This window comes from Pleuronectes platessa, chromosome 8, assembly GCF_947347685.1.
Source record: "Pleuronectes platessa chromosome 8, fPlePla1.1, whole genome shotgun sequence".
Lineage (NCBI taxonomy): Eukaryota > Metazoa > Chordata > Actinopteri > Pleuronectiformes > Pleuronectidae > Pleuronectes > Pleuronectes platessa.
The window spans coordinates 4,735,616-4,753,234 of NC_070633.1; the positions used below are offsets into that span (position 1 = coordinate 4,735,616).

Below are 17,619 nucleotides of genomic sequence, written 5' to 3' on the forward strand. Positions count from 1 at the left end.
AGTCAGTGGTACTTAATTACAACCTGTTTGGCCCAATGAAACATATCCTGTAGTGAGAGCATTTCTTCTCAGGCTGGATGGTCTGGGTCGAATTTATATGTTGGTATAATATAAAGCACAAATGGCAAGAGAGGTAAATAGTTTCTTTTTTTTAGGCAAAAAAGCTTTCAATAGTGTTGTTCTTTTTTTACCCACACCTCCTCTTCTTTGTGTGATGTGCTTGTATTTCTAGCCAGTTCTTCGTTTCCAAACAGCAGCATGGGCTCTGATGTATTTCTCAAAGTAGGCTCTCTCATGCAGAGATTCCCACAGGTGGACATCAGTCATATGCCACATATGACTGATGTGGAAGCAGAGACTCAGTTCACTCTACTGTGCACTGAGACGTGTCTTCTGCAGAAGTTCTCTGATGACACGGCCATTGTGGGGTGTGTTGAGGGCGGGAGGGAGGCTGAGTACAGGGACCTGGTTGACCGCTTTGTGAAGTGGTGTGGGGAGAACCGCATGCAGCTCAACGTGAAGAAGACGAGGGAGATGGTGGTGGATTTCAGGAGGAACAAGCCCCTGCCCTCTCCTGTCTGCATCGGTGGGACGGATGTGAAGGTGGTCCCTGCTTACAAGTACCTGGGTGTCACACTCAGACAATAAACTGGACTGGTCCACCAACACAGAGGCCGTCTACAAGAAGGGCCTGAGCCGGCTTTATTTCCTGAGGAGGCTCAGGTCCTTCAATGTCTGCAACAAGATGCTGCAGATTTTCTACAAGTCTGTTGTGGCGAGCACCATCATCTTTGCTGTGGTGTCCTGGGGTGTGGGCATCAAGGCAAAGGACGCCAACAGACTGAGAAAACTCCTTAGGAAGGCAGAGTCTGTGGTTGGCTCTAAGCTTGTCACCCTGGAGGAGGTGGTGGAGGACAGGATGCTGGCAAAACTGCTGGCAATCATGGACAATCCCTCTCACCCCCTCCACAAAACACTGGACAAGCTAAGGAGCAGCTTCAGCCACAGACTCATTCAACCCCGCTGCTTTAAGGAACGATACAGGAAATCGTTCCTCCCATTCGCAATAAGACTGTACAACTCATCTACTTCTGTCAGGTACTTTTAGTGCAGTTCTGTGATGGTGGCTCTGTCTCCTCGCACTGTGTACCCTGTAAAACACTCCGCTATGTGTTAATATAAACCATATTGATACTATATATCATTTTATACAATAATATTGTCTTTTGCACACTGTCTACATATTCTTACACTCATAGTATATTATAGTCGAATACTTATATTTATACCTCTACTATATATCATATTATATCATACTCTTTGTATATTCTTTGTATATAATATTTATACATGTGTACATATTATTATTATATTTACTATTATTATATATACTGTTGCTGCCATTATTACTATATACTGCTATTATACTGGTAGAATTACTATCATATATAAATATATATATTGTACTATTTGTATATACTGTCTAACAATAACATTACCATCATATCATCAGTACTATTACCATCATCTTGCCACTGCACCTTATCTAACTATTTATCTTGTGTTCCTGTTTTTTTATTCTTTCTACCTCAATATTTTTTATTTTATTCTACTGTATTGTATTTTATTGTATTCAAATATACCTGCTGCTATGACGACCTAATTTCCCTTCGGGGATGAATATTTTAAAAAAAAAAGAAAAGAAAAAAAAAAAGATCGGCAGTTCGATCCCCAGTCTGTCCCATCCGATGCCGAAGTGTCCTTGGGCAAGATGCTGAACCCCGAATGGCCCCCCATATAATAACAAAGTGATGCGAATAGACTCACTGTATGAATGTGTGTGTGAATGGGTGAATGTAAAACTGTACTGTAAGGCGCTTTGAGTGGTCATCAAGACTAGAAAAGCGCTAAATAAATACAAAATCATTTATCATTTAACCCAGGTTATAGACCCCTAAAGGCCTCATATGCAGGTTCAGATTAGTAGATCCTTAATAAATTTTGTTTGTAAATATAATATAGGTATTTTTAAGTGATATTCACCAACAATGAAACTGGCATCTTAAAGTTAAAAAAATAAATATATATATATTAAAACCATGAATCCTCCAGGGCCAATGGATTTTGTTTATGTATTATTTCTATTATCTTGGGTGCATATTTTATCTTATTGCCTATTATTATTTATTTTTACTTATCACTTGCTCTATGTCTATCTCTTTTTGACCAGCTGCCTCTGTAAAACGTAGATTTCACTAGTGTGGGATCTATTAATTTCACCATATCATAGAGTCCTGTAATGGGTATAAAGTACACTTCACAGGTATGGACAAAGGTAATGAACAAAACTTGGGCTGGCAACAGGAGGGAACTAAAGTGTGTTTTTTGTCTCAGACTGTGCTGTCACTGTTTTGCAGTGAGTGCAAGTTGTATGTTTGTCTGTCCTTCGTGTTTTGTTCTCATGTGTCCTAGGCATGACAATGACGCCTCCCTCTTCCTGGTCCATGGAGCACACATGATCCCTCATCACCACCCCATTCCTGCAATATTTTGCAATGTAAACTATAAATTAGGGATATACCCTTTTACTCTGTGTATTTTCGTGTTTTCCAGCCAAAAGCAAAAATGTAACTTATGCAGTATTTTTAACATATCGTCAGCCGCAACGATTAATTTTATTGTGAAAGCCCACGGCACCAGTTGTGACTGCTTCACTGAAACTGTCCCTCCAGACGGAAACTAGCTAGAACATCAAAATGATAGAAATAATCAGTGGTGAATAATTTGTCAGTGACTTTGCTGCTTGCAAAAGTGCCACAATGTATTAGCTTTGGGGTGAAAAGGAGGACACACCCCAGTTTATTTGAGTGACTGTGTTTGTAGAATGCGATGGGGCGGCTCCGTTTTTGACTTGAGCCGTTTTCAGACATGACCTTAGGGTAAAGTCCAGATAATTGGACACAGACTTTACTCACAGTTTGTCGTCTAGAAAAATGGACGTGTGACACACTTGTATGGTATCACAGGGCTTCCCATGTCTGGGGACGTTGTGCAGTAAATCTTCCTCTTCTTTTTGGCAGATAAGGCACAATTAAATGCTGTGCTGCCTCCTGTTGTTGTTTTATAATTGCTTGTTTTGATCCATAATGACAGTATATGGTAAAAAGGCTCAACGCTAAATTATACTTTATGTATAGTTCTGTTTATACCGTCAACCCATAATGCCATGTTCTCTGTCTTTGAATGAGCAGTAAAAGTATATATAACATATGTATCTAACTGCTGATGATAACGGGCTGCTTTAACTGTACTTTACTGCAGGGCTTTATTTGGATCACATGTATACATGTCTGGGCCATAGACTGGACTCCCAACGCACAGAAATGAAGCCAAAATATTAAAGTGATAAACTCTGTCATCCCTCACTGGTGACATCATTGGAAGCATTTTGGTATAAACGAGGACACGCACTTAACCAATTGTGACAAATCATCTCATCTGTCAATCATGATGTTTCACCCAGTTTTACAGAATCAAGTAATTAGTGTGATAAGAACCACCTTAAATAAAACTGTGAAATACAATTATTTAACATGCAATTTGGTGTTGTAGTTTTGTCCCTGTCACACGGAGCAACTTATTCATTCATAGCATTCATGACCTATACTGCAGCCAGCGACAAGGGGGCAATCCAGATGTTTTGGCTTCACTATTAGAAGGAGTCATGTCCGCCAACTTCATTTAAAGTCTATGCTGACTCATATAGGCCCAGATCAGTCATCCAGCTGCTCCTGGTGTCAAAACATATCTGCTCTTCGACATCTGACATCTTTTGACATTTTATTAAGGTCACTTGGTGAAAAATAATCTGACAAACTGAATTTTTCTTGCATTTTCATTAAAGTAATTGGCTGTGGTCTCAAGGCTGCTCTCTGACATGTCCCCCCCCCCCCCTTTTTTCTCTTTATTATCATGTCAGACAGTGTAATCTGCTGTTTGTCTGACTGCATGAGTGAGGTGTAGTCACACTGCTGACAGGATCATGGGCCTTATACTCACAGCCAGTCATAACATAGTCATCTGGGCTCATAGATCATCTCACAACTTAAGCCCAGTGTCCATCAATGTCACATGCATCACTAGCCATTTTACCACAATGGTCTCCTTGGTCCGTTTTGACTCAAGCTACAGAGAGAGCAGTTGTCTCCGTCCAAACTTTTTTTTATCTTTCAGTTTGATGGAGCTTCAGGTTAGGCATAACAATGATAATTTGCGTAGGTAAAATTACTTCAAAGATAAACCCAGGGTTTAAAAAGTCTCACAATCTGAGGTTAAAAAATTGCCGTAAAAACAAGCACTGGATGACCTGCACTAACTATTATACTTTTACTTCAGTAAGGAAATAGCTAGCCCAGATTTCAGTCATGTTTGAGAGGAGAGCCTTAAAGCTGAACAGAGCTACAAGTGATAAAGTGAAGACTTATTGGGGAGATGACGGACCTGGTAGTTGAAGGCTTGACGTAAAGAGACAGAGAAGGCTGAGCTGTGAGTGGGATGACTGGGCAGAAGGCAGGTGATTTTGCTAGGGGGCAGACTGATGAGGCAGAAGGCTGAATGGAGCCGGAGACCAGTTGGTTATGGAGACTTTTGCACTGTGTCGAGCAAGACAAGCAGAGTCAGACAAAAACACATGAGGCTCAAAGAAATTAAGGTTACTCCAAAAAAGAAGTGCGAGATTATTGTAAAATTAATGATGAAGATGTTGTACCTTTGGGCATTCAATAAAATTGGCTATTAGAATATATTTCATATTAATGTTAAAGCCCAGACCTAAATCCAATCGAGAATCTATGGCAAGACTTAAATATTGCTGTTCAGACGGTCTCCATCTAATCTGACTGAGCTTCAGCTTTTTTGCCAAGAAGAATGGACAAACATTTCCATCTCTAGATGTTGAAAGCTGGTAGAGACATACCCCAAAAGACTTGCAGCTGAAATTGCAGCGAAAGGGGGTTCTACGAAGTATTGACTCAGGGAGGTGAATACTTATGCGACCAACATATGTCCAATTTTTATGCATGTTGTGTTGATCAAAAAGCTAAAAGTCTGTTTAAGTCTATTTGAAATCCAGTTTATAACAGTACAAAATGGGAAAAAGTCCAAGGGGGGTGAGTACTTATGCAAGGCAATGTAGATGAGAAGAAGTGAATGAGCCTGGGAGACTGAGTTCTGGAAGCTATCCTTTGTCTTCAGGACTATCTAACTCTTCAAATTGGGACAAAGAGTTGTTGTGAAAAAAAACATTGTAGCATTTTAAGTGAAAAATGTAAAAGGCTTTGCAAACAACTTTTGTCTTTGTCAAGTCAGTTGCACATGAGCAGTTTTGAGAGTTATTTGTCTTGGTAAGACCTCTATATCCCAATTTGTAGCTGTGTGAGTTTGCAAAAGAAAGCACTGCCAAGCCAAAGTCCAGGGCTTGTTGCCAATCCACCCACAGCTGGCGTCAAGTAGGCCACGATAGATTTCCATCACTACCATAATAGCTTCTAATACAAAGTTTCTGGTATTAACAGAAATACATATCTTGTTGTGAATGAACCAGCTTTTTCTTTTGCAAATATAACCAAACACGTCCCGCAAAGTTGGAGGCTAACTTTGGTTCAGACAGTAGAATCCATGACCTTGCTTCCTGGTAGGTGTTTTGTGTGACAAAGCCATCAATAGTAAGAACCTATCATGATGGTCAGCAACCATATTCTGACTGTGATATTAAAACCGTTATTGACTTGATTACATTACATTTAATTTCATTAAGCTGACGCTTTTATCGAAAGCGAATTACAATAAGTGCATTCAACCCCGAGGATACAAACCCAGAACAACAAGAATCAAGAAAGTACAATTTCTTCAAAAATAAACGAAAAACTACCATGTGCTATAAGTAAGTGACATTTAAGTGCTACTAAATTGTTAGTTTCAAATTTTTTTATTGTATAGTCGGAAGAGGTATGTTTTTAGTTAGCGGTGGAAGATCTGTAAACTTTCTGATGTCCGGATGTCGATTCCACCATTTAGGAGCCAGGACATTAAACAGTCATGAAGCTAGCGTAAGTTCAGTCAGGTAGACTTAACCTGCAGACGATCAGCTGATCAGGGCCGTTCCTAAACATAGGAACGCCCAATAGAGGACTTAACCTGCCTAGTGATCAGCTGATTGGGGGTGTACCTAATCATCCAATCAGGTCGGGCGCGGTGTCTGTCAGCCAGTCATTTAGCAGCTGTCAAACTTTAAAAGTCCCTTTCCTCTCTTCCTCAGCCTGCCATCATTCAGCGACTCGCAAAAAACTAGCCGCTATTTAGTGATCGCTAACAGAGAGCACACTCTCGATTATGACCTTTAGATTATCTCATCTCTTCATGTCGGACTCCGACGACTATCCCCAGGAGCTTCAGGCTCCTAACTCAGACCTGCTCCAGGAGATCGCCTCCAACTCCTCAGGCGGTCGGCGTAAGAGCATTCGCCTAGCTGGACGGTACGAACCCATCACGGACAAGGCCGACCTTCTCATCACGCAGCTCCAGGATCACGGCATCATGCCAGCGCCAGGCCTGCTCACCTCACAGCTTCGCGAGCTAGCAGACAGCTAGTCTATCCAACCCGGCCCCAGTTCCCACCACGAGTTGGACCCAAGCACCCCAGCTGACTTCTCCGCCGCACCCGGTCGCGGTCGCAAAAGGACCAGGAAATCAGCTGCATCCAAGACCCCGGCACAAAAGCTAAGTAACTCATCCTCACAACCCCGTGCTTCTGCATCCACTGACGTTCCTGGCATCCACCCTGCAGAAAATCGACACCCGGCTGGAGAACATTGAAAACGCCACAAACGTCGCCTTGTATTCGGCAAACACTAACAGGCCGCAAGTCTCCTTAGCACTACCGGCACCGCACACATCCACATTGCCCAGCGAAACTGTGCAACACACTCTGGCCTCAGCCGTCCCCGCAGCGGTTGTAGGTAGGCCTTACATTTCTCAGTCTGCAAACATTTCCGCACGCCTCAGGGCAAAAATCCTACAAGGCAAAGACATAAACTTAGTCAGCCTCATTTTACCATCGCCTGAATGCGAGAACACCATTGCCACAGGAGAGAACATAACGGCCATATTTAAATCAGCGGATCCACGGCTTATCAGGGACCTAACTATCGGACAATTCCTCATCGCTTTTAGCATTTTTCGGGATACCATCTGCTCTGTACACCCCGAAAGAAGATCCGAATTAGATGCCTACCTGCTGCTAATCGGCGATCTAAACATCAGATACGGGAGGAACATATTTTATCTGTACCGCAAAGCTTTTTCAAGCAAAGCCGCGCTATACATATCACAGTATAATACACAAATTAACTGGTCCGAACTAGATACGGAAATTCTCATTATTGTCGCTGGAGGCACCCAAGCCATTTCTTGCAATTCCTGTGGGAATACGGGCCATACATATCTCCTGTGTCCTTCAGTGCCATTTAAAAATCTGAGTTCCGTTCCTTCCTCCTCTCGGCGCAACGAAAGTCAAGGCTACCAGGTACAGCAGCTCAATCAACCACCTATTTGCCAGAGATTCAACATGAGCGTGTGTACATATTCCAACTGCCACTTTCTCCATATCTGCAGCATTTGCAGAGACGCTCACCCGAAGTCTGTCTGCCCCAGGCGCCCGCCTTCATTCCGGAACCCACCTCAGACTCAGAAACGTGGTTCAAAGCACTTCTAAACAAGCATCCCTCCACTCCGATAAACGTAAACATTTTTGCAGCAGAATTGTCTTCACATCCCGACTTGGTTTTCGTTAATTATTTAATCACAGGACTCTCTCAAGGCTTCCAAGTGGGTGTCCTTTCCTCTCCCACTGTGACATACATCGCAAAAAATCTTCAGTCCGCAGCAAACGAACCCGAGAGTTTCTCAGCTGCTCGAGAAAGAAGTTAAAAAAGGCTATATTAGCGTTCCGTATAAATCACCCCCATTCACCGTGTTTCGCGCAAACCCCTAGGCGTAGGCACAAGGAAGTATTCGGGGAAAAAGAGACTAATATTCGATCTCTCAGCCCCCCGCTCCGGCCCTTTCGCAAGCGTAAACAGCCTCATCCCACCAGAGCATTACATTAAATTCCATCGAAATGAAAGCGTCCCTCCCACTCGATAAATTGCAGCGCATTCGCGAGATTTCAAGAACATACAGTGACGTAAATAATTTCACTAAGCAGCAGCTGCTCTCTCTCCTCGGTCACCTTAATTTCGCGATGCGCGTTATTCCGCAGGGACGCTCCTTCATCTCCCGGCTTTTGGACACAGCTTCCTCCGTCCCCAATCTGCATGACAAAATATCGCTGGATGAAGGGTGCCGATCCGACCTGCGCTTCTGGTCTCATCTGCTCGACCACTGGAACGGTGTAACATTCTTCCATGATGATCTGGTTAATTCATCTGATTCACTGCAGTTATTCACTGATGCCGCCCCATCCGTGGGTTTTGGGGGTTTCTATCAAGGACAGTGGTTCGCGAGGCGCTGGCCTCCTTCCTTCCCAAGTCACAACCTATCGTTTGCATTATTCGAAATTTATCCAATCGCCGCAGCATGTCACATCTGGGGAAAACACTGGGAACGAAAACGCATATCTGTCCTCTGTGACAACCAAGCCGTCGTTATCATTAACAAAGGGCGCTCCTCATGTACGAATATCATGCCGTTTGTGAGAAGCATTACATGGTCTTCCATCACTTACAATTTCAAAATCACAGCACGTCACGTACCCGGACATCACAACACCTTAGCTGATTCTCTCTCCCGGTTTTATTTCCAGACATTTCGTCGCATTTGTCCAGAGGCCTGCTCCAGTCCGGCTCAAGTTCCTCCCCTCCACGTTCTCGCTCTTTATTAAGGAGTGAGCCCCTGGCTGGATACCTAGAAGCGGCCAGGACCTACATTAGGAAAGGCCTCGCAACGTCTACCCTGAAATCGTATGATTTCGCCTGGAGGATTTTCGCTGTATTTTGTGTCTCAGTTCACGTGTCACCAGAACCCGTTCACATAAACTTTGTGTGCGCATTTATCAGTTACTGCATGGACGTCCGGCACTTTAAACCCACTTACATTCGAGGACTTGTAGCTGGTATACAGTTCAACGCCAGATGTCACGACCCTTCCTTCCCCAGTTTATTTTCAAATCCGGTCGTCAAACTTTTACTCAAGGGCATTTCCAAAGTTTCTCCTCCCCTCCCAGATCGGAGAAAGCCCATCACGCTCTCTATTCTGCACAGGGTGGTCTTGGCGCTCAGGAGCGGCATGTTTTCCCCCTACATTGATTCACTTCTCGAGGCTGTATTTCTATTAGCTTTTTATGGATTTCTAAGGATCGGGGAGTTTACGGCGTGCTCTCATATATTTAATCCTAATGTTGACATTTCCTTTCATGATCTCAACTTCCACTCCGCGCACTACAGTCTCCAGCTAAAACACTCGGCACTTGTGTAATCATAGTTGCTCGCGTCGATTCACGGTTCTGCCCGTTCAAATCCATGTTAAAATTCCTAAAAATCAGACCTTCAACTAGCCCCTGTGATCCCCTATTTCTCATACCTGGGAATCTTCCCTTATCAAAAACCTGGTTTAATATCACCTCAAACAAATCCTCATTAAAAGTAATCTATCGCCCGAGCACTACACCGGCCATTCCTTCAGGATCGGAGCTGCCACTTCTGCAGCCAACCAAGGCGTCTCCTCCTCATCACTTCAACAAATGGGGAGATGGTCATCTTCTGCGTTCACCTCCTATATCCGCCCGGACATAAACTCTATCTTAATTTCTGTTATTGTTTGCATTTCTGTTGTCATTTTATATTATTTGGTTCTCGGACCTTTATTTAAGTTCGGTCCCCGCCGTCCTTTTACTAAGTTCTACATCCAGGCCCTGCTCTCACCATGGCTTAACTTGGTCCGGCGACCTCTAGTTAAGTTTGCCATGCAATTTAATTTATTTTGTGGTTGCTACACCAATTTTAATTTCTGTTTGTCCTGCGACTTAATTTCTGTTATCGTTTGCATTTCTGTTGTCATTTTATATTATTTGGTTCTCTGACCTTAATTTCATTTCGGTCAATTGACCTTTCGTTTAAGTTCGGTCTCCACTGACCTTTTGCTTAGTTCTACACATAGGCCCTTGTTGAGATATCTATGTTTCTCTGTATCTTGTGATTATATTTTACCTATATCCTGTGAACAAATATTAGCTGTATAATCCATATAATCAATAATGCTACAACAGTTACTTTTAGTTAGAATGATGTATAATCTTTTTGACTCAGACGCAGGGTCAGGCCCAGAGCACGACCACAGAAAGAGCAGGTGTCAACCTGAATGTCAATCTGACCCAAAATACAATTCAGAGAAAAGTGTGTGATGGAAATTCATCTTGAGATTTGAAATAATGAAAGCACGGATGCTCAGAAAAGAGAGAGGACGTGCCAGAACTAATACAATAAGGTGCTTCATGAAATATGGTGAGAAAAAGATATGAAATCCTCCGGAAAAGTATAATCTGCTGGGTCTCTCCACTGTGGCAGGCTCCCTGTTTGCCAAGGCCACAGTGGTGGGACACCTGGTCAGTTGAAAGTGATGTGCTTGCAAAAAACTGCACTTTGAGGAAACAGTATACATCTGGCCAATAAAGCTCTCACCATGGCTTAACTTGGTCCGGCGACCTTTACATAAGTCTGCCATGCAATATACATTCTTTGCGGTTGCTACACCAATGTTAATTTCCGTTTGCACTTCATTTTCCATTCTGGCACTTTAACTTCTTTATGTGCGTCTACATTTTAGATCCCGGGTCATCTCTATATTTCTATCTGATAAAAGTTATAATGATTGTCTGTTTTCCAAAGCATGTTTATTTGCTTAGGATGCCACAACACGAGGTAAGACTCATCATTATCTCACTCTCCTGTTCCCTTCTTCGTCTTATTTATTTTTGGGGGTATTCCTGTTCGATGCTCTGCTACACCCCCTTCTAAATCCTGATGACAACTCACAGGGGTCTAAAATGCCAAAGACTGTTTAACATTCACATTTCTGTGCGTGTATTATAAAAAAAATAAAATCTGTTAAATTAGAAATCAAGTCTCTCCTGATTGAAATGAAGCTAGCGTAAGTTCAGTCAGGTAGACTTAACCTGCAGACGATCAGCTGATCAGGGGCGTTCCTATGTTTAGGAACGCCCAATGGAGGACTTAACCTGCTTAGTGATCAGCTGATTGGGGGTGTACCTAATCATCCAATCAGGTCGGGCGCGGTCTCTGTCAGCCAGTCATTTAGCAGCTGTCAAACTTTAAAAGTCCCTTTCCTCTCTTCCTCAGCCTGCCATCATTCAGCGACTCGCGAAACCCCTCCTCCACCCCATTCTCCTCCCGGCTCGAAGGACATTCACCTCATCCGGATCCCGACCTCAACGGATCGCGGATCACGCCAACGGATCGAGGATCATAGCAGCGCCCAATCATGGTGGCAGCTGATCACGGACAAAGAATATTCAAAACTGCCTATCAATATACCATTACTAGTGACATTCATTGCACTTCTGTCCATCCTGGAAGAGGGATCCCTTGCATGCGTCTCTTCCTGAGGTTTCTACTTTTTCCCTGTCAAGGTTTTTGTAGTTTTTCCTTACCCTTGTGAGGGTTGAGGGCAGAGGATGCCACACTAGCAAGTTCAATAGGACTACGAGCATAAGATTTGCCTTCCAAACATACATTAGATGATAAACCACCACCAGTGTCTAGACCCCGGGGGGTATTCCTGTTCAATGCTCTGCTCCACCCCCTTCTAAATCCTGATGACATCTCACAGGGGTCTAAAATGCCAAAGACTGTTTAACATTCACATTTCTGTGCGTGTATAATAAAAAAATAAAAAAATAAAAAATCTGTTAAATTGGAAATCAAGTCTCTCCTAGTTGAAATGATTTTGATGAGTGTTTAGCTCGCAGTGAAGGAGCATTGAGCCGATTGGCCAAAGCAGGGCGGAGTGAACGGACTGGGGTGTGACGTTTAACCATTTCCTGGATGTAGACTGGACCTGATCCGTTCACAGCATGGTAAGCAAGTACTAATATTTTGAAGCGGATGTGGGCAGCCACTGGTAGCCAGTGAAGGGAGAGGAGGAGCGGAGTAGTGTGAGTGAATTTAGGTTGGTTAAAAACCAGTCGAGCTGCTGCATTCTGGATGAGCTGCAGAGGTTGGATGGTACTAGCAGGTAGACCTGCCAGGAGGGAGTTAGAGTAATCTGTAATGTAATTGTGACTAGTCGAAACGACAGATAAAGATATCTGTAATTCAGTTTTGACTAGGCGAAACGACAGATAAAGATATCTGTAATTCAGTTTTGACTAGGTGAAACTGAATTACAGATATCTGCAATGACGTCACAGAAAACGACATTCAACTCGTCACACATCTTAAATGACAATTGCAGATATCTGTAATTCAGTTTTGACTAGGCAGAATTAAAGTTAAAGATATCTCAAACGTCATTTGAGTGCGAATTATTGGGCATGACGTTTTAGATATCCAGAAATACATAATTTCCGTTTGCCGGCATAATCAAAGAAGAAGTGGGAATAAGAAAGGAGCAGTCATGGCGTTGGCTGTAATCGAAAAAATCACCAGAAAATGCCATGAAATTGAACGAGCCCTCACACAGGGGATTTGTGGAGAGAGAGAACGTCGTTCGATTGAAAGCTGTGAAAGAAATCTCGGAAGAATTGAAGATTTGCTATCACCAGAGACCAACAACGAACTCAAAAGCAGTTTGGCTGAACTGAAAAATCTAGTAGGCACACATTTCCAGGCTGGGGAAGACCGAAGTTTCTCTGTCGGGCGCATTCGTTCAGGTGTGTCCGTTTATCACTGCATTCATATATTAGGCTATAATATGCATTAGTTCGCTACGTAAAATAGTTGTGGCGACATAGTGGCGATAGTGTTTCCTACGGACATGCAGGTGCACGGTTCAGAACACGTCTGATTGTTTGTGAAAATACAAAAACAAGTTGCATGGGTCAGAGCCATGGAGTTTGCTCTATCGCTCCTGCATGGGTGACCCGATAACCGAGTGGTTATGGATTTTGTACATTGGTCAATAAAAAATAAACAAACAAAAAAACGAGTGGCATAGCCTACCACATGGAGTGTGCGAAATCCACATGGAGAAATCCACATGGAGTGTGCGAAATAGTCGGGGGGGCCAGCCCCCCCGACTATCCCCTATCCCATGAGACCCCCTGAAAGCCTCAAAGGCAAAATTTGAGAGGGGTCTCAAATTTCGTATATATATATATATATATATAACAATAATATACATATATATATATATATATATATGTATATTATTGTCACTAATGGTAATTTCAATGTGTTTAAGCTCACCATGTCCAGTATTCAGAATTTTAAACATTTATTCACAAATATGTTCTATTTTTTGCCAAGCGGAGCCAGCCAGTCCTGTGCGCGCGTATGCAAATTAGCCATGTGCGCCAAACAGAAGACGTAATGTTGAGAAGTCACACTAAAGAAATAAAAAACAATTGCTACTGGACAAAAATAACTATCAAAATGAAAAAGAGTGGAAAGTCCGCACACTTGCTCCCGTTCAGTGTTTTTAATGATTTTTCACCATTGTAAAAGGATGTTTTGTCAAATGTTTATTTCAGTTTGCAAAATTGTTAAGTGTGTGCATGTGTTTGTCATGTAGCCTATTAGACTGATTATCTTGGCTTGCATCCATGAAATATTGTAATGTAATAGGCCTACTGCATGAGAAAATTTAGATCGATATGGCGCAACAATCGGGGGAGATGGGGACCCCCCGAATATTGATGGGTATTTCACACACTGATCCATGTGCTTATTTCAGCAATCATTAAATGTATTGGTCTTACTGTTATGTCCACTGACTGGTCACAGCAATAAATACAGTATTTTTGCAAATCCTCAAGCCTCTCCACACCCAGGGTGGCCTATTCATTAACAATATGCAATTTCAATGCATGTTTGAGAATTGGTATGCTGATATATAGGCCTACTTTAAATTATAATTAATAAACAGTCCAATGCTGCCTCAACACTTAAACCTTGTTGACTTTTTCTTTTTGTAGGGAGAACAGGCCGACCAGCTATTGATGTTACCAGAGAACAGATAGAATTTCTGCTGGCGCAAGGCAATACAATTGCAAAAACTGCTGAAATACTTGGATGTTCCTCATCATTTCTGTACAAGAAGTCAAAGTTGATGGGTATACCTGTCAGAAGTATACGGCCTGCAATAGATGATGGTGAACTAGAACAACATGTGAGGCAACTTCAGGGCCAATATCCTAATTCTGGAAATGAGGTAATTGGTGGTCTTTATTTTTAGCCTGTATTTAATTCACATTTGTGTGCCATTGTTTTTTGAATATCAAGAAAATGTAGATCTTTTCTTAAATGTGTTTCAGATTATTCGAGCCCTGTTGCGCACACGGGGTGTCTTTGTTACACGGTCCAGAGTGCGTGAGATGTTGACACGGGTGAATCCTACTGCTGCTGCAAGGAGATGGAGCCGGACAGTTGCAAGACGTGTTTATCATGTACCTTACCCCAACAGTTTGTGGCACATTGATGGGAACATGCGTCTGATAAGGTTATTATTACCAGACTTGTCATACTTACTACCAGACTTGTCAATATATTCTTTTATATTTTGAAGAGAACTTCAGCAAGTGAAAAACTGGAGTTCACAGCTATATTGTTTCAAGACTACTGTCAATAGTATTATAATTTCAAGTAATCATTTTATTTGTTTTTCAACCTTTCTAGATGGGGCTTTGTCACTCATGGTGCAATTGATGGATACTCCCGTCTGATTACTTACCTCAGCTGCAGCACAGACAATCGTTCCACAACAGTGCTTTCTCAGTTTTTGAAAGCAACCTGCCTCTACGCCCTACCATCAAGAGTTAGATCTGACCATGGTGGTGAAAACATCCTTGTGGCTTTATTCATGCATCTAGTTCAAGGACTTGAACACAGAGGTTTCATAACCGGACAATCAGTTCACAATCAGAGAATTGAATGCCTTTGGCGTGATGTATTTTTGCATGTGTTGCAGCACTTTTACCATATGTTCTACTCCTTAGAGGATTCAGAGGTTCTAAACCCAGATAATGATGTCCACAGACTATCACTGCATATTGTTTATCTTCCGGAGATCCAGAAAAGACTGGAGCAGTTTAGACAGGCCTGGAACCTCCATCCGTTGAGAACAGAAAATAATCGCACACCAACTCAACTCTGGACAGAGGGCATGCTCAGAAATATTGCCACAGACAGCACAGCTGTCAACAATGTGTTTGGGGAAAATCCCTACAGCGACCAAAACATTGAGGCCATCCTAGCGCAGTACGGAATTCAAACACTGCCTACACTTGACGAGGAAGAGTTCCCAGCTGTAAGGGTAGAGCCACCTCAACTCATCCTCACTCGGCAACAACAGACATCTGTGCACAATGCAATCCAACACTTTTCTGATCTGAAGATTAAATATCAGGCTTGCTGTACTGCAATTGTCAGTATTTTGCAAACTGATCAGGTATAGTCCAATTCCAAGCCCAGAGACATTTTATTGGTTGCATACATTATCCAGGATGTAGCTAATGCCGGGTGTGCCAGTCAAGACATTAGAAGTAGCAACAAGTGTTGTCATATGTCATATTGTAGGCCTATTGTTGGTTGACAAGCGCCGACACGCCCTGCCTGACTCTGTTTAGGCTACTCTGTGTAGGGGGATGGGCTGTATAGTTGCGTTACTGCTCCCATTGTGCTTGGTCAACATTGTACAATAAATAAATATACATTTGATGTCTAACTAATTTGCATGTCCTGCCCACAGGTGCCCAAGAGGCTGGCATCATGCATGGTCATACGTCTTCAAAACAAACGGAACAAATGTGTATTATTGCAAACGCTTGATCTAAAGTGATAAAGTCTTGTTAGTCCGAGTATTGATCAAAAGTCCATGTTTGTGTGAGAATGTTTCCATTCTGCCTAGAAGCCATTTATTCTTATGTCTATTAGGCCTTCTGCTATTGGGATGCTGATTTAAAGGATTTGTTAAATTATAGGCCCTGCATATAAATACACTCAACAATGCATCATTGTAGCACTGACCACTTTATTGAGAGTGCAGCAAGTGGGGATGACCACAGTAAAGAGAACAACAAGTGCCACAGAGGCAAGGAGCACTTGTAAGATTTGGACATAGAAAATATTTAAAAGTGCATGAAATTGGACATAACATTAACAGAGTACCACATCATTAAAAGTGAAGGTGCAAGTGCACTTGGCACTTGATGGCAGCTGTGGTTGATGCCCAACTAACAGGCATTGTGGCCTGTGTCGTGGGCCCAGCATTGGCAGAGTGGCAGAGGGTGGGCACAAATCTGGTGATGGGGTTGTGATTAGAACAACAAGTGCCAAGTTAAAGAGCACTTGTAAAACTAGAATGTAGAAAACAATTGGGAACAATAGAGGCATGCCCTCTAACAACCTGCACTGAACAATTTTAAAAACAAACATGGTAACATTATGCAAGACCAAAGGTCGGCGCTTGCAAAATTCCCTCCATCATATGTTTTTTAAACCATTCATAAGAAGAGTGCAGCGGCAGGCATAGTGTAACAATACACGTGTTTGCTTCAGGGAAGATTCGGTTCTCTTCATGAATGAACTGTATTTGAGGAGGGTGTGGAAATCCCAGTGGAGGGACTACAGAGGCTCCAGACGAAAATTCCAAAACCCTCTCAAGGGTGACTGGACTGCATTCTCCTTCTGTAACACAAGAAAGTGGTGTGAAACGGTGATTAAGTGATGCCTTTCACACCTTGATAGAATTGGAGAAAAGTTAATTTAAAATAAATCAAATGTTTTCACATACAATATTGTTACTGGTAGAATAATTAGTATACCTTCTATGTCAATCAATCAGTCACGCCAGAAGCAGATTGTCATATTTTCTCGGTTTGTCCGGTTGCTGCCCTGCGCTGAGAAGTCTGGAACAAATAACTTGCACAGGTCCTTCGCCTGAAGGGGAATTTCCTCATTGACAAAGAAGTTGAAGAACACGGCCGGATTCTCCCTCATCTCTTTGAGTAATCCAAGGGTTTTTAACCCATCAGCAAACCTATGAAAACATGTGACAGTGTGAGTTGTCCTGGGCTAGTGAGTTTAATTTCTCGGACAGACAAGACAGGTGAGGCAATTACTTACTGGTCCAGGGCAGTCGCCAATCTGCCGTTGACAAAGAAGTCAGCAGCTGACTGGACAAGGGAGTCCTTCTCTTCCAGGCTGGACACAGTCTCAGTATTATAGGTGCCTTGAGACATATCTGCTGCCTCTGTTATTGCATTGTTTGCCTCTCTGACTGTTGTTGCATCCTGTATCTAAAAAGAAAAGACAAATCGACAGAAAGAAAGACAAAAAGAAAGAAAAGACAGAATGAAAGATAGTGAGTGGCACATAAAGACAAGGATAA

At 42.5% G+C, this 17,619-nt stretch overlaps 1 protein-coding gene across 1 annotated transcript; it reads left to right on the forward strand.

Moving 5' to 3' along the window:
• The first annotated feature begins 8,176 nt into the window (after positions 1-8,176).
• On the forward strand, positions 8,177-8,938 carry LOC128446399 (uncharacterized). Its single transcript, XM_053429432.1, has one exon. It carries the CDS (start codon positions 8,177-8,179, stop codon positions 8,936-8,938), a length of 762 nt encoding a protein of 253 aa, XP_053285407.1.
• The last annotated feature ends 8,681 nt before the right edge of the window (positions 8,939-17,619 follow it).